The following is a 21,156-nucleotide window of genomic DNA, read 5'->3' as shown; positions in this document are numbered from 1 at the left end:
AACTCCTAACCTTAACCCATTATTTTAATTTTAATTTTATTTAACTAGGCATGTCAGTTAAGAACAAATTCTTACCAAAAGGCCTCCTGCGGGAACGAAGGATACATTTTAAAAAAATAGGACAAAACACATCACGACAAGAGAGACACCACAACACTACATGAAGAGAGACCTAAAGACAACAACATAGCATGGTAGCAATACAACATGACAACAACATGGTAGCAACACAACATGGTAGCAGAACAAAACATGGTACAAACATTATTGGGCACAGACAACAGCACAAAAGGCAAGGTAGAGACAACAATACATCATGTGAAGCAGCCACAACTGTAACCCTAACATGAACCCTAACCTTAACCCCTAATCCCCTAGCTTATCTAACCTTAGCCACCAAGCTAACATTAATGATTAGCTACCTAGCCACCTATATAACATTAGTTACAAAAAATAGGAATTCGTTACATATATGTTTTTTGCACATTTTTAACATATTATATGAATTGCAATTCGCAACATATCGTACGAATTGTGATTCATAACATATCAGTCGAAATGTAAAATGTACATCCACAAGTTAATACATACCATGCGAAACTTAAACATGTCACACTAATTGGAACGTCCTGTAGTTACATTTACTATGTTACGTTTACCCCTTAAGTCCAGGTTGGATAAGGTGACGTAGGTTATAGTTGCTATTCTGTGAGGGCCTACAGTATGTTCCAAACCCGTTACGGTGCTTTAGGTGCCAAGGCTTCAGAGGTGTTTCAGCAGTGTGAAGAAGGGAGATCCCAAGATGTGAGAACTGTGCAGGATAGGAGTGTAAAGCTGGGATAGAGAAAGCACTGTGGGGTTGCCAATGCAGCTGGGGATACAAAGTGCCCTGAAAGAGAGAGAGAGAGAGAGAGAGACAGAGAGAGAGACAGAGAGAGAGACAGAGAGAGAGACAGAGAGAGAGAGACAGAGAGAGAGAGAGAGACAGGTTCAGATTGCCAGAGTTCGCATGGGGTAGAACGTTTCCTATGCTGAGACAGTGAAGAGAGTAGCGAATAGCCCAAGGGTGAGTGATTCGACTGGAAGCGCCCCCCCCCACTGAGTAGGACAGAAGTAAGGTTGGATTTCTTGCGTTTGTAGCCATGGTGATCAACTGTACTGCGCTGATGGAACAGAAACCACAGAAGATAGATGAGGTAGTTGCAGCAGCAGAGAGATTTTAGTGTAGAAGATCTGCAAGGAGTTTAGAGAAGAGAGGTTACATCCTCCCAGGCTGATGTTGAGGGACGAAGTAGTGGGAGGGTGTACAGGTACAGGGTTAGATGGTAGATAGTGTATAGGTACAGGGTTAGATCGTAGATAGTGTATAGGTACAGGGTTAGATAGTGTATAGGTACAGGGTTAGATAGTAGATAGTGTATAGGTACAGGGTTAGATAGTGTATAGGTACAGGGTTAGATGGTAGATAGTGTATAGGTACAGGGTTAGATAGTAGATAGTGTATAGGTACAGGGTTAGATAGTGTATAGGTACAGGGTTAGACAGTAGATAGTGTATAGGTACAGGGTTAGATAGTGTATAGGTACAGGGTTAGATAGTGTATAGTGGTGAGGTTTTAATGGGTGTAGGGTTAGTTAGTAGGCCAATTTTTTTCATAAGGTAATGAATTCATACCACAGAATAGTAGGCTGATACACAGCCAATACAGTAGGCGGCGACATGCACCTACAATATTTGTTTGCGGACCGCCATAATAGCAACGAAGAAGAAGAAGCGGCAGAAAATTCCCACGAAGAAGAAAAGACCCCTGCTCTTCGTCTTGACTTCGTCGTCACCTAGTGGTCCACAAACACTCTGCAGGGAAGATGAATCATGTGGTTTGTCATGTGATGGTAAACAGGAATTGAATTAAAAAACTTGAAACGATCAACATTTAGCGAGCAACTACACGATCCTATAGGTGTATTACCTGAAGGTGAGTACGGTTGTGAAATGATGCATGTAAAATATTTAGAAAGTTGAAAACTAGTCATCGCTCGGGTCGGTAGAATTCACCGCTTGTTGCAAAATATCTTTCCGGCCACTAGCTTCAAACTAGCCTGCTGGTGATAACTACATATACAATTGTTTCATGTAGCTATCTGAACTCGTTAACATTATACAAATGAATACTATTTAGAGATGCAGTTCTAGTCCCTGGTTTAACCTGTGGCAGCTGTGTTTCTTTTTTTTTTACACAATACTAGAGTAGAAGTGGGCCAGAGCCCGAATTGCAGAGGCGCCTAATCGACCTGAGACCGTCGCCATGGTGGATTTCCTGGCGGAAAACAACCTGTGTGGTCAGGCGGTGCTGAGGATCGTTTCCAGGGGAAACGCGATCATAGCCGAGCTCCTCCGCCTCTCGGAGTTCATCCCTGCTGTCTTCAGACTCAAAGACAAGAGCGACCAGCAGAAATACGGAGACATCATCTGTGACTTCAGCTACTTCAAGGTGAGATGGGAGAGGGGTTGTCTTGTTGAATTGAGTGTGAGATGAGATCACAGTGAAAGGACATTGTTTGGGGTGCATCTCCTTAGGTAATGGACACACACACCGCCAATGTCATGGTTAGGCCTTTCCAATTATGTGATTGCCATCTATGAACTAGATGTTTAGAATGTATTATGGCATGATGATGAAGTACAAATCAAATCTAATGTTATTTGGTCACATACATACGGTTAACAGATGTTAGTGCGAGTGTAGCGAAATGCTTGTGCTTCTAGTTCCGACAATGCAGTAATAACCAACGAGTAATCTAGCTAACAATTCCAAAACTACTGTCTTATACACACACAAGTGTAAAGGAATGAAAGAATATTTACATAAAAATATATGAATGAGAGATGGTACAGAACGGCATAGGCATGATGATGATGACGAAGAACAGGGATAATGTTACGTCCATGAGTAACCCTTTATATTCTCCTGTTGCCTTCCAGGGTCCAGAGTACTACGACAGTCTTTCCAGTTATCATGATGATGATGATGAAGTACAGGGATAATGTTACGTCCATGAGTAACCCTTTATATTCTCCTGTTGCCTTCCAGGGTCCAGAGTACTACGACAGTCTTTCCAGTTATCATGATGAAGTACAGGGATAATGTTACGTCCATGAGTAACCCTTTATATTCTCCTGTTGCCTTCCAGGGTCCAGAGTACTACGACAGTCTTTCCAGTTATCATGATGAAGTACAGGGATAATGTTACGTCCATGAGTAACCCTTTATATTCTCCTGTTGCCTTCCAGGGTCCAGAGTACTACGACAGTAAGCTAGAAGCCAAACCAGATCTGCAGGATCTGGACGATGAGTTCCGTGAGAACAACCTGGAGATACTCTCACGATTCTACCTGGCGTTTGAAAGTGTCCACAAGTACATCGTTGATCTAACCAGGTCATACAGAATTACCTCCTTACGATATCGACCAGGGTGTCTGTTTTGGATTTACATATTTTTGGTCTGTTCAGTCATTGAGCTGAAGTCTTTACTGTGTGTTGTGTCAAGTAGTCTGTCTCTGTCTCCTCACCATGCTTTATCTAATCAGCTGTTCTGTCTCCTCACCATGCTTTATCTAATCAGCTGTTCTGTCTCCTCACCATGCTTTATCTAATCAGCTGTTCTGTCTCCTCACCATGCTTTATCTAATCAGCTGTTCTGTCTGTCTCCTCACCATGCTTTATCTAATCAGCTGTTCTGTCTGTCTCCTCACCATGCTTTATCTAATCAGCTGTTCTGTCTGTCTCCTCACCATGCTTTATCTAATCAGCTGTTCTGTCTGTCTCCTCACCATGCTTTATCTAATCAGCTGTTCTGTCTGTCTCCTCACCATGCTTTATCTAATCAGCTGTTCTGTCTGTCTCCTCACCATGCTTTATCTAATCAGCTGTTCTGTCTGTCTCCTCACCATGCTTTATCTAATCAGCTGTTCTGTCTGTCTCCTCACCATGCTTTATCTAATCAGCTGTTCTGTCTGTCTCCTCACCATGCTTTATCTAATCAGCTGTTCTGTCTGTCTCCTCACCATGCTTTATCTAATCAGCTGTTCTGTCTGTCTCCTCACCATGCTTTATCTAATCAGCTGTTCTGTCTGTCTCCTCACCATGCTTTATCTAATCAGCTGTTCTGTCTGTCTCCTCACCATGCTTTATCTAATCAGCTGTTCTGTCTGTCTCCTCACCATGCTTTATCTAATCAGCTGTTCTGTCTGTCTCCTCACCATGCTTTATCTAATCAGCTGTTCTTCTCTCCAGGTACCTGGATGATCTATATGAAGGAGTTTACATTCAACAGACCCTGGAGACGGTGCTGCTGAATGAGGATGGAAAACAGCTCCTGGTAAAAACAACATTTATTTACAATTTTATTTTACTCGTCAAGTCAGTTAAGAATAAATTGGTATTTTCAATGACGGTTAACTGCCTTGTTCAGGGGAAGAACGACAGATTTTTACCTCGTCAGCTCGGGAGATTCGATCTTGCAACCTTTCGGTTACTAGTCCAACGCTCTAACCACCTGCCTCCCCCCTCCAACCACTAGGCTACCCTGCCGCCCCAATCTCTTGTAATTACTTAGATTTTGTAGAAGGGCCCCCGGGGGGGCGTGTTCCCTGGAAGCTTTGTAGCTCTATGATCAACTTATATACATTTAGGAAAATCGTCCCTGTATGTTTGGCGATGTCCTGAAGGTATGTGAGAGTCCTATGATGTGTTGTTTGTCTCCTTGTTAACCAGTGTGAGGTGCTGTATGTCCTGAAGGTATGGAGTGACTCCACACTCCAAGACTGCTTCCATCACGTGGACTGGGAGATGTTTCGTATTGCGTCAGCCAACAACATTGACGAATACGCTGATTCGGTGTGCGAGTTCATTAGAACGTGCGTTGAAGATGTCGTTCCCATAGCAACGATTAAAACATTCCCCAACCAGAAACCGTAGATTGATGGCAGCATTCGTGTGGAACTGAAGGCGCGAACCACTGCTTTTAATCAGGGCAAGGTGTCTGGTAACATGACTGAATACAAACAGTGCAGCTATTCCCTCCGCAAGGCTATCAAACAAGCTAAGCGCCAGTACAGAGACAAAGTAGAATCTCAATTCAACGGCTCAGACACAAGAGTCATGTGGCAGGGTCTACAGTCAATCACGGACTACAGGAAGAAACCCAGCCCAGTCACGGACCAGGATGTCTTGCTCCCAGGCAGACTAAACAACTTTTTTGCCCGCTTTGAGGACAATACAGTGCCACTGACACGGCCTGCAACGAAAACATGCGGTCTCTCCTTCACTGCAGCCGAAGTGAGTAAGACATTTAAACGTGTTAACCCTCGCAAGGCTGCAGGCCCAGACGGCATCCCCAGCCGCGCCCTCAGAGCATGCGCAGACCAGCTGGCCGGTGTGTTTACGGACATATTCAACCAATCCCTATACCAGTCTGCTGTTCCCACATGCTTCAAGAGGGCCACCATTGTTCCTGTTCCCAAGAAAGCTAAGGTAACTGAGCTAAACGACTACTGCCCCGTAGCACTCACATCCGTCATCATGAAGTGCTTTGAGAGACTAGTCAAGGACCATATCACCTCCACCCTACCTGACACCCTTGACCCACTCCAATTTGCTTACCGCCCAAATAGGTCCACAGACGATGCAATCTCAACCACACTGCACACTGCCCTAACCCATCTGGACAAGAGGAATACCTATGTGAGAATGCTGTTCATCGACTACAGCTCGGCATTCAACACCATAGTACCCTCCAAGCTCGTCATCAAGCTCGAGACCTTGGGTCTCGACCCCGCCCTGTGCAACTGGGTACTGGACTTCCTGACGGGCCGCCCCCAGGTGGTGAGGGTAGGCAACAACATCTCCTCCCCGCTGATCCTCAACACTGGGGCCCAACAAGGGTGCGTTCTGAGCCCTCTCCTGTACTCCCTGTTCACCCACGACTGCGTGGCCACGCACGCCTCCAACTCAATCATCAAGTTTGCGGACGACACAACAGTGGTAGGCTTGATTACCAACAACGACGAGACGGCCTACAGGGAGGAGGTGAGGGCCCTCGGAGTGTGGTGTCAGGAAAATAACCTCACACTCAACGTCAACAAAACTAAGGAGATGATTGTGGACTTCAGGAAACAGCAGAGGGAACACCCCCCCCCATCCACATCGATGGAACAGTAGTGGAGAGGGTAGCAAGTTTTTTAAGTTCCTCGGCATACACATCACAGACAAACTGAATTGGTCCACTCACACAGACAGCATCGTGAAGAAGGCGCAGCAGCGCCTCTTCAACCTCAGGAGGCTGAAGAAATTCGGCTTGTCACCAAAAGCACTCACAAACTTCTACAGATGCACAATCGAGAGCATCCTGGCGGGCTGTATCACCGCCTGGTATGGCAACTGCACCGCCCTCAACCGTAAGGCTCTCCAGAGGGTAGTGAGGTCTGCACAACGCATCACCGGGGGCAAACTACCTGCCCTCCAGGACACCTACACCACCCGATGCTACAGGAAGGCCATAAAGATCATCAAGGACATCAACCACCCGAGCCACTGCCTGTTCACCCCGCTGTCATCCAGAAGGCGAGGTCAGTACAGGTGCATCAAAGCTGGGACCGAGAGACTGAAAAACAGCTTCTATCTCAAGGCCATCAGACTGTTAAACAGCCACCACTAACATTGAGTGGCTGCTGCCAACACACTGACTCAACTCCAGCCACTTTAATCATGGGAATTGATGGGAAATGATGTAAAATATATCACTAGCCACTTTAAACAATGCTACCTTATATAATGTTACTTACCCTACATTATTCATCTCATATGCATACGTATATACTGTACTCTATATCATCGACTGCATCCTTATGTAATACATGTATCACTAGCCACTTTAACTATGCCACTTGGTTTACATACTCATCTCATATGTTATACTGTACTCGATATCATCTACTGTATCTTGCCTATGCTGCTCTGTACCATCACTCATTCATATATCCTTATGTACATATTCTTTATCCCCTTACACTGTATAAGACAGTAGTTTTGGAATTGTTAGTTAGATTACTTGTTGGTTATTACTGCATTGTCGGAACTAGAAGCACAAGCATTTCGCTACACTCGCATTAACATCTGCTAACCATGTGTATGTGACAAATAAATTTGAATTGATTTGAGTCCTACCATGTGTTTGTCTCCTTGTTAACCAGTGTGAGGTCCTGTATGTCCAGAAGGTATGAGAGAGTCCTACCATGTGTTTGTCTCCTTGTTAACCAGTGTGAGGTCCTGTATGTCCAGAAGGTATGAGAGAGTCCTACCATGTGTTTGTCTCCTTGTTAACCAGTGTGAGGTCCTGTATGTCCAGAAGGTATGAGAGAGTCCTACCATGTGTTTGTCTCCTTGTTAACCAGTGTGAGGTCCTGTATGTCCTGAAGGTATGAGAGAGTCCTACCATGTGTTTGTCTCCTTGTTAACCAGTGTGAGGTCCTGTATGTCCAGAAGGTATGTTAGAGTCCTACCATGTGTTTGTCTCCTTGTTAACCAGTGTGAGGTCCTGTATGTCCAGAAGGTATGAGAGAGTCCTACCATGTGTTTGTCTCCTTGTTAACCAGTGTGAGGTCCTGTATGTCCAGAAGGTATGAGAGAGTCCTACCATGTGTTTGTCTCCTTGTTAACCAGTGTGAGGTGCTGTATGTCCTGAAGGTATGAGAGAGTCCTACCATGTGTTTGTCTCCTTGTTAACCAGTGTGAGGTCCTGTATGTCCAGAAGGTATGAGAGAGTCCTACCATGTGTTTGTCTCCTTGTTAACCAGTGTGAGGTCCTGTATGTCCAGAAGGTATGAGAGAGTCCTACCATGTGTTTGTCTCCTTGTTAACCAGTGTGAGGTCCTGTATGTCCAGAAGGTATGAGAGAGTCCTACCATGTGTTTGTCTCCTTGTTAACCAGTGTGAGGTCCTGTATGTCCAGAAGGTATGAGAGAGTCCTAAGATGTGCTGTTTGTCTCCTTGTTAACCAGTGTGAGGTCCTGTATGTCCAGAAGGTATGAGAGAGTCCTACCATGTGTTTGTCTCCTTGTTAACCAGTGTGAGGTCCTGTATGTCCAGAAGGTATGTTAGAGTCCTAAGATGTGCTGTGTGTCTCCTTGTTAACCAGTGTGAGGCGCTGTATCTCTATGGAGTCATGCTGTTGGTTATTGACCAGAAGATGGAGGGGGAGGTCAGAGAGAGGATGCTGGTGTCCTACTATAGATACAGGTGAGACCTTTGCTGCTGTTTTTGGGGGGGGAATGGCTTCTACATCCTTTATACATTTTAAACCCTTTTAAGAATCAATCCTCTTTGTTATTTTGTCAGGGACCCTTTAATGCTGCCAGTAATACTATCTATAATACTGTAATATCTATAATACTGTAATACTATCTATAATACTATAATAATATCTATAATACTATAATAATATCTATAATACTGTAATACTATCTATACTACTATGATAATATCTATAATAATATGATATCTAGAATACTATGATAGTATCTATAATACTCTCTATAATACTATAATACTCTCTATAATACTATACTACTATCTATAATACTATACTACTATCTATAATACTGTAATATCTATAATACTGTAATACTATCTATAATACTGTAGTACTATCTAGAATACTATGATAGTATCTATAATACTCTCTATAATACTATAATACTCTCTATAATACTATACTACTCTCTATAATACTCTCTATAATACTGTAGTACTATCTATAATACTATACTACTATCTATACTACTATAATACTGTACTACTATCTATAATACTATACTACTATCTTTAATCAAATCAAATCAAATCAAATGTATTTATATAGCCCTTCGTACATCAGCTGATATCTCAAAGTGCTGTACAGAAACCCAGCCTAAAACCCCAAACAGCAAGCAATGCAGGTGGAGAAGCACGGTGGCTAGGAAAAACTCCCTAGAAAGGCCAATACCTAGGAAGAAACCTAGAGAGGAACCAGGCTATGTGGGGTGGCCAGTCCTCTTCTGGCTGTGCCGGGTGGAGATTATAACAGAACATGGCCAAGATGTTCAATGTTCATAAATGACCAGCATGGTCGAATAATAATAAGGCAAAACAGTTGAAACTAGAGCAGCAGCACAGTCAGGTGGAAGTTGAAACTGGAGCAGCAGCATGGCCAGGTAGACTGGGGACAGCAAGGAGTCATCATGTCAGGTAGTCCTGGGGCATGGTCCTAGGGCTCAGGTCAGTTGAAACTGGAACAGCAGCATGGCCAGGTAGACTGGGGACAGCAAGGAGTCATCATGTCAGGTAGTCCTGGGGCATGGTCCTAGGGCTCAGGTCAGTTGAAACTGGAACAGCAGCATGGCCAGGTAGACTGGGGACAGCAAGGAGTCATCATGTCAGGTAGTCCTGGGGCATGGTCCTAGGGCTCAGGTCAGTTGAAACTGGAACAGCAGCATGGCCAGGTGGACTGGTGACAGCAAGGAGTCATCATGTCAGGTAGTCCTGGGGCATGGTCCTAGGGCTCAGGTCAGTTGAAACTGGAACAGCAGCACGGTCAGGTGGACTGGGGACAGCAAGGAGTCATCATGTCAGGTAGTCCTGGGGCATGGTCCTAGGGCTCAGGTCCTCCGAGAGAGAGAAAGAAAGAGAGAAGGAGAGAATTAGAGAACGCACACTTAGATTCACACAGGACACCGAATAGGACAGGAGAAGTACTCCAGATATAACAAACTGACCCCAGCCCCCCGACACATAAACTATCTTTAATACTATATATAATACTGTAATACTCTATAATACTACTATCTATAATACTATACTACTATCTATAATACTGTAGTACTATCTATAATACCGTAGTACTATCCTAATATAATACTATCTATAATTTTAATGAAAGAAAAACAAACATTTGATTGGACCGTGTTACTACCCATACCGTGTTACTACCCATGCCGTGTTACTACCCATACCGTGTTACTACCCATACCGTGTCCTGTTTGTGTGTCCAGTACCCATACCGTGTCCTGTTTGTGTGTCCAGTACCCATACCGTATCCTGTTTGTGTGTCCAGTACCCATACCGTGTCCTGTTTGTGTGTCCAGTACCCATACCATGTCCTGTTTGTGTGTCCAGTGCTGCCCGCTCCTCAGCGGACTCTAACCTGGATGACATCTGTAAGCTGCTGCGGAGTACTGGCTACTCCAGCCAATCAGGGGCCAAGCGGCCAGCTAACTACCCCGAGAGCTACTTCCAGAGAGTACCTATCAGTTCTACCTTCATCAGCATGGTGATCGGGAGGCTGCGTTCTGATGACATCTATAACCAGGTAAGACTCAAAGATTCCTTGATTTAAAAATAATAATAATTTAAACCATTTGTTTTCTTACTTTTTTAAAAGGTGTTACTCGCGTCATACTAACCCACTGTTCTCCTAGTTAGTAATGTAAAAACCCCATTGGCTCCCTTTAGGTGGTTAGTAACCTAGAACTGAATGACATTTCTTTCACACTCACTAATGCTACAATATTACATTGTCTTAAATGTTTTATTCCATCTATTTGTATGTTATGATCATGAAATCGTCTGATTCTCAGATCCATGTTTCGTCCTGTGTCTCTAAAGCTGTCCTGTGTCTCTAAAGCTGTCCTGTGTCTCTAAAGCTGTCCTGTGTCTCTAAAGCTGTCCTGTGTCTCTAAAGCTGTCCTGTGTCTCTAAAGCTGTCCTGTGTCTCTAAAGCTGTCCTGTGTCTCTAAAGCTGTCCTGTGTCTCCTAAAGCTGTCCTGTGTCTCCTAAAGCTGTCCTGTGTCTCCTAAAGCTGTCCTGTGTCTCCTAAAGCTGTCCTGTGTCTCCTAAAGCTGTCCTGTGTCTCCCCCAGGTGTCTGCGTACCCTCTGCCTGAGCATCGCAGCACAGCGTTGGCTAACCAGGCTGCCATGCTGTATGTCTGTCTCTACTTCATTCCCTCCATACTTCAGACTCAACAGGCCAAGATGAGGGAGATAGTGGACAAGTACTTCCCTGATAACTGGGTGAGAAACTGACTCTACTTCCCTGATAACTGGGTGAGAGACTGTATCTAAACTCTACTTCCCTGATAACTGGGTGAGAAACTGTATCTAAACTACTTCCCTGATAACTGGGTGAGAGACTGACTCTACTTCCCTGATAACTGGGTGAGAGACTGACTCTACTTCCCTGATAACTGGGTGAGAGACTGTATCTAAACTCTACTTCCCTGATAACTGGGTGAGAGACTGTATCTAAACTCTACTTCCCTGATAACTGGGTGAGAGACTGTATCTAAACTCTACTTCCCTGATAACTGGGTGAGAGACTGACTACTTCCCTGATAACTGGGTGAGAGACTGTATCTAAACTCTACTTCCCTGATAACTGGGTGAGAGACTGTATCTAAACTACTTCCCTGATAACTGGGTGAGAGACTGACTCTACTTCCCTGATAACTGGGTGAGAGACTGACTCTACTTCCCTGATAACTGGGTGAGAGACTGTATCTAAACTCTACTTCCCTGATAACTGGGTGAGAAACTGTATCTAAACTCTACTTCCCTGATAACTGGGTGAGAGACTGACTCTACTTCCCTGATAACTGGGTGAGAGACTGACTCTACTTCCCTGATAACTGGGTGAGAGACTGTATCTAAACTCTACTTCCCTGATAACTGGGTGAGAGACTGTATCTAAACTCTACTTCCCTGATAACTGGGTGAGAGACTGTATCTAAACTCTACTTCCCTGATAACTGGGTGAGAGACTGACTACTTCCCTGATAACTGGGTGAGAGACTGTATCTAAACTCTACTTCCCTGATAACTGGGTGAGAGACTGTATCTAAACTCTACTTCCCTGATAACTGGGTGAGAGACTCATCTAAACTCTACTTCCCTGATAACTGGGTGAGAGACTGTCTAAACTCTACTTCCCTGATAACTGGGTGAGAGACTGTATCTAAACTCTACTTCCCTGATAACTGGGTGAGAGACTGTATCTAAACTCTACTTCCCTGATAACTGGGTGAGAGACTCATCTAAACTCTACTTCCCTGATAACTGGGTGAGAGACTCATCTAAACTCTACTTCCCTGATAACTGGGTGAGAGACTCATCTAAACTCTACTTCCCTGATAACTGGGTGAGAGACTGTATCTAAACTCTACTTCCCTGATAACTGGGTGAGAAACTGTATCTAAACTCTACTTCCCTGATAACTGGGTGAGAGACTGTCTAAACTCTACTTCCCTGATAACTGGGTGAGAGACTGTATCTAAACTCTACTTCCCTGATAACTGGGTGAGAGACTGTATCTAAACTCTACTTCCCTGATAACTGGGTGAGAGACTCATCTAAACTCTACTTCCCTGATAACTGGGTGAGAGACTGACTCTACTTCCCTGATAACTGGGTGAGAGACTGTATCTAAACTCTACTTCCCTGATAACTGGGTGAGAGACTGTATCTAAACTCTACTTCCCTGATAACTGGGTGAGAGACTGTATCTAAACTCTACTTCCCTGATAACTGGGTGAGAGACTGTATCTAAACTCGACTTCCCTGATAACTGGGTGAGAGACTGTATCTAAACTCTACTTCCCTGATAACTGGGTGAGACACGGCATCTAAACTCTACTTCCCTGATAACTGGGTGAGAGACTGTATCTAAACTCGACTTCCCTGATAACTGGGTGAGAGACTGTATCTAAACTCTACTTCCCTGATAACTGGGTGAGAGACTGTATCTAAACTCTACTTCCCTGATAACTGGGTGAGAGACTGTATCTAAACTCTACTTCCCTGATAACTGGGTGAGAGACTCATCTAAACTCGACTTCCCTGATAACTGGGTGAGAGACTGTATCTAAACTCTACTTCCCTGATAACTGGGTGAGAGACTGTATCTAAACTCTACTTCCCTGATAACTGGGTGAGAGACTGTATCTAAACTCTACTTCCCTGATAACTGGGTGAGAGACTGTATCTAAACTACTTCCCTGATAACTGGGTGAGAGACTGACTCTACTTCCCTGATAACTGGGTGAGAGACTGACTCTACTTCCCTGATAACTGGGTGAGAGACTGTATCTAAACTCTACTTCCCTGATAACTGGGTGAGAGACTGTATCTAAACTCTACTTCCCTGATAACTGGGTGAGAGACTGTATCTAAACTACTTCCCTGATAACTGGGTGAGAGACTGACTCTACTTCCCTGATAACTGGGTGAGAGACTGACTCTACTTCCCTGATAACTGGGTGAGAGACTGTATCTAAACTCTACTTCCCTGATAACTGGGTGAGAAACTGTATCTAAACTCTACTTCCCTGATAACTGGGTGAGAGACTGTATCTAAACTCTACTTCCCTGATAACTGGGTGAGAAACTGTATCTAAACTCTACTTCCCTGATAACTGGGTGAGAGACTGTATCTAAACTACTTCCCTGATAACTGGGTGAGAGACTGACTCTACTTCCCTGATAACTGGGTGAGAGACTGACTCTACTTCCCTGATAACTGGGTGAGAGACTGTATCTAAACTCTACTTCCCTGATAACTGGGTGAGAGACTGTATCTAAACTCTACTTCCCTGATAACTGGGTGAGAGACTGTATCTAAACTCTACTTCCCTGATAACTGGGTGAGAGACTGTATCTAAACTCTACTTCCCTGATAACTGGGTGAGAGACTGTATCTAAACTCTACTTCCCTGATAACTGGGTGAGAGACTCATCTAAACTCGACTTCCCTGATAACTGGGTGAGAGACTGTATCTAAACTCTACATCCCTGATAACTGGGTGAGAGACGGCATCTAAACTCTACTTCCCTGATAACTGGGTGAGAGACTGACTCTACTTCCCTGATAACTGGGTGAGAGACTCATCTAAACTCTACTTCCCTGATAACTGGGTGAGAGACTGTATCTAAACTCTACTTCCCTGATAACTGGGTGAGAGACTGTATCTAAACTCTACTTCCCTGATAACTGGGTGAGAGACTGTATCTAAACTACTTCCCTGATAACTGGGTGAGAGACTGACTCTACTTCCCTGATAACTGGGTGAGAGACTGACTCTACTTCCCTGATAACTGGGTGAGAGACTGTATCTAAACTCTACTTCCCTGATAACTGGGTGAGAAACTGTATCTAAACTCTACTTCCCTGATAACTGGGTGAGAGACTGTATCTAAACTCTACTTCCCTGATAACTGGGTGAGAAACTCATCTAAACTCTACTTCCCTGATAACTGGGTGAGAGACTGTATCTAAACTACTTCCCTGATAACTGGGTGAGAGACTGACTCTACTTCCCTGATAACTGGGTGAGAGACTGACTCTACTTCCCTGATAACTGGGTGAGAGACTGTATCTAAACTCTACTTCCCTGATAACTGGGTGAGAGACTGTATCTAAACTCTACTTCCCTGATAACTGGGTGAGAGACTGTATCTAAACTCTACTTCCCTGATAACTGGGTGAGAGACTGACTACTTCCCTGATAACTGGGTGAGAGACTGTATCTAAACTCTACTTCCCTGATAACTGGGTGAGAGACTGTATCTAAACTCTACTCCCCTGATAACTGGGTGAGAGACTGTATCTAAACTCTACTCCCCTGATAACTGGGTGAGAGACTGTCTAAACTCTACTTCCCTGATAACTGGGTGAGAGACTGTATCTAAACTCTACTTCCCTGATAACTGGGTGAGAGACTCATCTAAACTCTACTTCCCTGATAACTGGGTGAGAGACTGTATCTAAACTCTACTTCCCTGATAACTGGGTGAGAGACTGTATCTAAACTCTACTTCCCTGATAACTGGGTGAGAAACTGTATCTAAACTCTACTTCCCTGATAACTGGGTGAAAGACTGTCTAAACTCTACTTCCCTGATAACTGGGTGAGAGACTGTATCTAAACTCTACTTCCCTGATAACTGGGTGAGAGACTGTATCTAAACTCTACTTCCCTGATAACTGGGTGAGAGACTGACTCTACTTCCCTGATAACTGGGTGAGAGACTGTATCTAAACTCTACTTCCCTGATAACTGGGTGAGAGACTCATCTAAACTCTACTTCCCTGATAACTGGGTGAGAGACTCATCTAAACTCTACTTCCCTGATAACTGGGTGAGAGACTGACTCTACTTCCCTGATAACTGGGTGAGAGACTGTATCTAAACTCTACTTCCCTGATAACTGGGTGAGAGACTCATCTAAACTCTACTTCCCTGATAACTGGGTGAGAGACTCATCTAAACTCTACTTCCCTGATAACTGGGTGAGAGACTGTATCTAAACTCTACTTCCCTGATAACTGGGTGAGAGACTCATCTAAACTCGACTTCCCTGATAACTGGGTGAGAGACTGTATCTAAACTCTACTTCCCTGATAACTGGGTGAGAGACGGCATCTAAACTCTACTTCCCTGATAACTGGGTGAGAGACTGACTCTACTTCCCTGATAACTGGGTGAGAGACTCATCTAAACTCTACTTCCCTGATAACTGGGTGAGAGACTGTATCTAAACTCTACTTCCCTGATAACTGGGTGAGAGACTCATCTAAACTCTACTTCCCTGATAACTGGGTGAGAGACTCATCTAAACTCTACTTCCCTGATAACGGTATCTAAACTCTACTTCCCCGGCACAGCCAGAAGAGGACTGGCCACCCCACATAGCCTGGTTCCTCTCTAGGTTTATAATCTCCACCCGGCACAGCCAGAAGAGGACTGGCCACCCCACATAGCCTGGTTCCTCTCTAGGTTTCTTCCTAGGTTCTGGCCTTTCTAGGGAGTTTTTCCTAGCCACCGTGCTTCTACACCTGCATTGCTTGCTGTTTGGGGGTTTTAGGCTGGGTTTCTGTACAGCACTTTGAGATATCAGCTGATGTACGAAGGGCTATATAAATACATTTGATAACTGGGTGAGAGACTCATCTAAACTCTATTTCCCTGATAACGGTATCTAAACTCTACTTCCCTGATAACGGTATCTAAACTCTACTTCCCTGATAACGGTATCTAAACTCTACTTCCCTGATAACGGTATCTAAACTCTACTTCCCTGATAACGGTATCTAAACTCTACTTCCCTGATAACGGTATCTAAACTCTACTTCCCTGATAACGGTATCTAAACTCTACTTCCCTGATAACGGTATCTAAACTCTACTTCCCTGATAACGGTATCTAAACTCTACTTCCCTGATAACGGTATCTAAACTCTACTTCCCTGAATACTAGGAAAAACATTTAGAGTACATATTTCCCCTCCAGCCGTTAGGCCTCCAGCCGTTAGGCCTCCAGCCGTTACGCCTCCAGCCGTTACGCTGGTTTCAAGTATTGACAATGTCTCCCTCTGCAGGTCATCAGTGTCTACATGGGAATCACTGTGAATCTGGTGGAGGCCTGGGAACCGTATAAAGCTGCCAAGATCGCCCTCAACTACACCCTGGACTCAGCCAATATCAGAGAGCAGGTACGACTCAGCCAATATCAGAGAGCAGGTACGGAGGCTAACGGGCTTACTGACAAAACGTCTGCTAACGTGAAATGGTTTTCACTCGGTTTCCCATCAGGCCTTGGTACAGACGTGACTCTCCCATCATATCCTTCACAAGTTGTTGTGTAAAATGTGGAAGGTTCGAGGGCCTGCTTATGACATGCTTATGACTGCCATGTTATAACTCCTTTTATAACACCCTATAACTAACCGTAGGTCAACCCTCCTCTAGGCCAGTCGTTATTCAGTCAGCATGGAGGGCCTGCTTATGACCCCCCCACTGCCATGTTATAACACCCTATAACCAACCGTAGGTCAACCCTCCTCTAGGCCAGTCGTTATTCAGTCAGCATGGAGGGCCTGCTTATGACCCCCCCCACTGCCATGTTATAACACCCTATAACCAACCGTACGTCAACCCTCTAGGCCAGTCGTTATTCAGTCAGCATGGAGGGCCTGCTTATGACCCCCCCACTGCCATGTTATAACACCCTATAACCAACCGTAGGTCAACCCTCCTCTAGGCCAGTCGTTATTCAGTCAGCATGGAGGGCCTGCTTATGACCCCCCCACTGCCATCTTATAACACCTGTTATAACACCCTATAACTAACCGTAGGTCAACCCTCCTCTAGGCCAGTCGTTATTCAGTCAGCATGGAGGGCCTGCTTATGACCCCCCACTGCCATGTTATAACACCTGTTATAACACCTGTTATAACACCCTATAACTAACCGTAGGTCAACCCTCCTCTAGGCCAGTCGTTATTCAGTCAGCATGGAGGGCCTGCTTATGACCCCCCCCCCCCCCCCCACTGCCATGTTATAACACCTGTTATAACACCCTATAACCAACCGTACGTCAACCCTCTAGGCCAGTCGTTATTCAGTCAGCATGGAGGGCCTGCTTATGACCCCCCCACTGCCATGTTATAACACCCTATAACCAACCGTAGGTCAACCCTCCTCTAGGCCAGTCGTTATTCAGTCAGCATGGAGGGCCTGCTTATGACCCCCCCCACTGCCATGTTATAACACCCTATAACCAACCGTACGTCAACCCTCTAGGCCAGTCGTTATTCAGTCAGCATGGAGGGCCTGCTTATGACCCCCCCACTGCCATGTTATAACACCCTATAACCAACCGTAGGTCAACCCTCCTCTAGGCCAGTCGTTATTCAGTCAGCATGGAGGGCCTGCTTATGACCCCCCCACTGCCATCTTATAACACCTGTTATAACACCCTATAACTAACCGTAGGTCAACCCTCCTCTAGGCCAGTCGTTATTCAGTCAGCATGGAGGGCCTGCTTATGACCCCCCACTGCCATGTTATAACACCTGTTATAACACCTGTTATAACACCCTATAACTAACCGTAGGTCAACCCTCCTCTAGGCCAGTCGTTATTCAGTCAGCATGGAGGGCCTGCTTATGACCCCCCCCCCCCCCCCCCCACTGCCATGTTATAACACCTGTTATAACACCCTATAACCAACCGTACGTCAACCCTCTAGGCCAGTCGTTATTCAGTCAGCATGGAGGGCCTGCTTATGACCCCCCCACTGCCATGTTATAACACCTGTTATAACACCCTATAACTAACCGTAAGTCAACCCTCCTCTAGGCCAGTCGTTATTCAGTCAGCATGGAGGGCCTGAGGCCACAGATCCAGCAGCTGCTGAAGGAAGGGTTCCTGAGGGAGGAGATCGTCCTGGATAACGTCCCTAAGCTGCTCAACTGTCTCCGGGACTGTAATGTTTCCATACGCTGGCTGATGCTACACACTGCAGACTCCGGTAGGGCCTTTCTGTTGACGTCTAGGTACATGCATGAAATGGGCTTACTACTGATTTATGGAAGCATCCATAAAGGCCTTATGAAGGGTTCAGGAAGCATCTATAAAGGCCTTATGAAGGGTTCAGGAAGCATCTATAAAGGCCTTATGAAGGGTTCAGGAAGCATCTATAAAGGGTTCAGGAAGCATCCATAAAGGGTTCAGGAAGCATCTATAAAGGGTTCAGGAAGCATCCATAAAGGGTTCAGGAAGCATCTATAAAGGGTTCAGGAAGCATCCATAAAGGGTTCAGGAAGCATCCATAAAGGGTTCAGGAAGCATCCATAAAGGGTTCAGGAAGCATCCATAAAGGGTTCAGGAAGCATCCATAAAGGGTTCAGGAAGCATCCATAAAGGGTTCAGGAAGCATCCATAAAGGCCTTATAAAGGTGACGCTGTGTCACGCCAGGTGCTCCTATATCACGCCAGGCGGCGCTGTGTCACGCCAGGTGCTCCTATATCACGCCAGGCGATACTATATCATGCCAGGTGCTCCTATATCACGCCAGGTGCTCCTATATCACGCCAGGTGCTCCTATATCACGCCAGGTGCTCCTATGTCACGCCAGGTGATGCTGTGTCACGCCAGCTGCTCCTATATCACGCCAGGCGACGCTGTGTCACGCCAGGTGCTCCTACATCACGCCAGGCGGCGCTGTGTCACGCCAGGTGGTACTATATTCCTAAACTGTGTTGTCTTTTCTTCTTTCAGCCTATGATCCCAACAACAAGCGTCTGCGCCAGATCAAAGAGCAGGTGATCAACGACTCCAAGTACAACCCCAAGATCCTGTTCCAGGTACTCCTAGACACCGCCCAGTTTGAGTTCACCCTCAAAGAGGTGAGTCTGAACAGTATCATATATGATTTGATGCCAAGTCAAGTTGTAATTACACAATTTTAAAAAACAAACACGTGTCTGGTCTCTGAATATAAATGATGAATTCACCATCTGTGTCATCGTCCCCCCCCCCCCCCCCGACGTGTGGGGTCTCTGAATATAAATGATGAATTCAACATCTGTGCCCCCCCCCTGACGTTTCTGGTCTCTGAATATAAATGATGAATTCACCATCTGTGTCGTCCCCCCCGTCCCCCCCGACGTGTCAGGTCTCTGAATTGAAATGGTGAATTCAACATCTGTGTGCCCCCCCCCCCCCCCCCCTGACGTGTCGGGTCTCTGAATATAAATGGTGGATTCACCATCTGTGTCGTCGTCCCCGTCCCCCCCGACGTGTCGGGTCTCTGAATTGAAATGGTGAATTCACCATCTGTGTCCCCCCCCTGACGTGTCGGGTCTCTGAATATAAATGGTGAATTCACCATCTGTGTCGTCCCCCCCCCCCTGACGTGTCGGGTCTCTGAATATAAATGGTGAATTCACCATCTGTGTCCCCCCCCCCTGACGTGTCGGGTCTCTGAATATAAATGGTGAATTCACCATCTGTGTCCCCCCCCCCCCCTGACGTGTCGGGTCTCTGAATATAAATGGTGAATTCACCATCTGTGTCCCCCCCCCCCCCCCTGACGTGTCGGGTCTCTGAATATAAATGGTGAATTCACCATCTGTGTCCCCCCCCCCCCGACGTGTCGGTATTTTTCCCTTCTCAGATGTTCAAGAAGATGCTGTCAGAGAAGCAGCTGAAATGGGAGAGTTATAGAGCTGAGGGATCTGAGAGGATGACCGAGCTGGCTGAGGTCTTCTCTGGGGTCAAGCCTCTAACCAGAGTGGAGAAGAATGGTGAGATGGATGATAGCGGAACTAGCTACGACATCGAAACACACATAATTACCACAGCTGGTAGTTTGACATTAAAACACACCATAATTACCACAGCTGGTAGTTCGACATTAAAACACAGGTAATTACCACAGCTGGTAGTTCGACATTAAAACACACATAATTACCACAGCTGGTAGTTTGACATAAAACACACGTAATTACCACAGCTGGTAGTTCGACATTAAAACACAGGTAATTACCACAGCTGGTAGTTCGACATTAAAACACACGTAATTACCACAGCTGGTAGTTCGACATCAAAATGCACGTAATTACCACAGCTGGTAGTTCGACATCAAAATGCACGTAATTACCACAGCTGGTAGTTCGACATTAAAACACACCATAATTACCACAGCTGGTAGTTCGACATTAAAACACACCATAATTACCACAGCTGGTAGTTCAAAATCTGGACTCCATACTCTTATTGTGACTTCTGGTTGGAGTCAATCACTGAAACTGTTGATATGTGTGAGGTATACTGTACACTGACTGGACAAAACATTAGGAACACCTGCTCTTTCCATGACATCGACTCACCAGGTGAATCCAGGTGAAAGATATGATCCCTTATTAATGTCACTTGTTAAACCCACTTCAATCAGTGTAGATGAAGGGAAGGAGACAGGGTTAATGGAGGATTTTTAAGCCTTGAGACAATGGAGACATGGATTGTGTATGTGTACCATGCAGAGGGTGAATGGGCAAGGCAACATATTTAAGTGTCTTTGAACGGGGTATGGTAGTATGTGCCAGACGCGCCGGTTTGTTTACTTATTCCTGTTGCAGGCTCACTGTACCATACTTATTCCTGTTGCAGGCTCACTGTACCATACTTATTCCTGTTTCAGGCTCACTGTACCATACTTATTCCTGTTGCAGGCTCACTGTACCATACTTATTCCTGTTGCAGGCTCACTGTGCCATGCCTATTCC

The 21,156-nt window shown here is 45.3% G+C and overlaps 1 protein-coding gene across 5 annotated transcripts in view; it reads left to right on the top strand.

Moving 5' to 3' along the window:
- Positions 1 to 1,827: 1,827 nt before the first annotated feature.
- The window catches only part of LOC109883820 (WASH complex subunit 5), a 50,932-nt gene continuing 31,603 nt past the window's right edge, over positions 1,828 to 21,156 (top strand). For 3 of the 5 annotated variants that reach the window (XR_004209049.1, XM_031820984.1, XM_031820983.1), the window contains exons 1-11: positions 1,860 to 1,975; positions 2,247 to 2,491; positions 3,292 to 3,437; positions 4,295 to 4,379; positions 8,196 to 8,296; positions 10,211 to 10,403; positions 10,953 to 11,105; positions 16,464 to 16,577; positions 18,226 to 18,397; positions 19,148 to 19,275; positions 20,046 to 20,175. Coding sequence is in view for 4 of the 5 variants with exons in the window: in XM_031820984.1 (XP_031676844.1) it covers positions 2,306 to 2,491; positions 3,292 to 3,437; positions 4,295 to 4,379; positions 8,196 to 8,296; positions 10,211 to 10,403; positions 10,953 to 11,105; positions 16,464 to 16,577; positions 18,226 to 18,397; positions 19,148 to 19,275; positions 20,046 to 20,175 (1,408 nt within the window). In the remaining variant the exon portion in view is untranslated. Of the gene's footprint in view, positions 1,976 to 2,246; positions 2,492 to 3,291; positions 3,438 to 4,294; positions 4,380 to 8,195; positions 8,297 to 10,210; positions 10,404 to 10,952; positions 11,106 to 16,463; positions 16,578 to 18,225; positions 18,398 to 19,147; positions 19,276 to 20,045; positions 20,176 to 21,156 lie in introns of all 5 variants that reach the window. The other 2 variants (XM_031820981.1, XM_031820982.1) reach the window with 2 other exon arrangements.

Source organism: Oncorhynchus kisutch, unplaced genomic scaffold (genome assembly GCF_002021735.2).
Source record: "Oncorhynchus kisutch isolate 150728-3 unplaced genomic scaffold, Okis_V2 scaffold3809, whole genome shotgun sequence".
NCBI classification, from domain to species: domain Eukaryota; kingdom Metazoa; phylum Chordata; class Actinopteri; order Salmoniformes; family Salmonidae; genus Oncorhynchus; species Oncorhynchus kisutch.
This window is presented reverse-complemented; position numbering and strand designations above follow the sequence as displayed.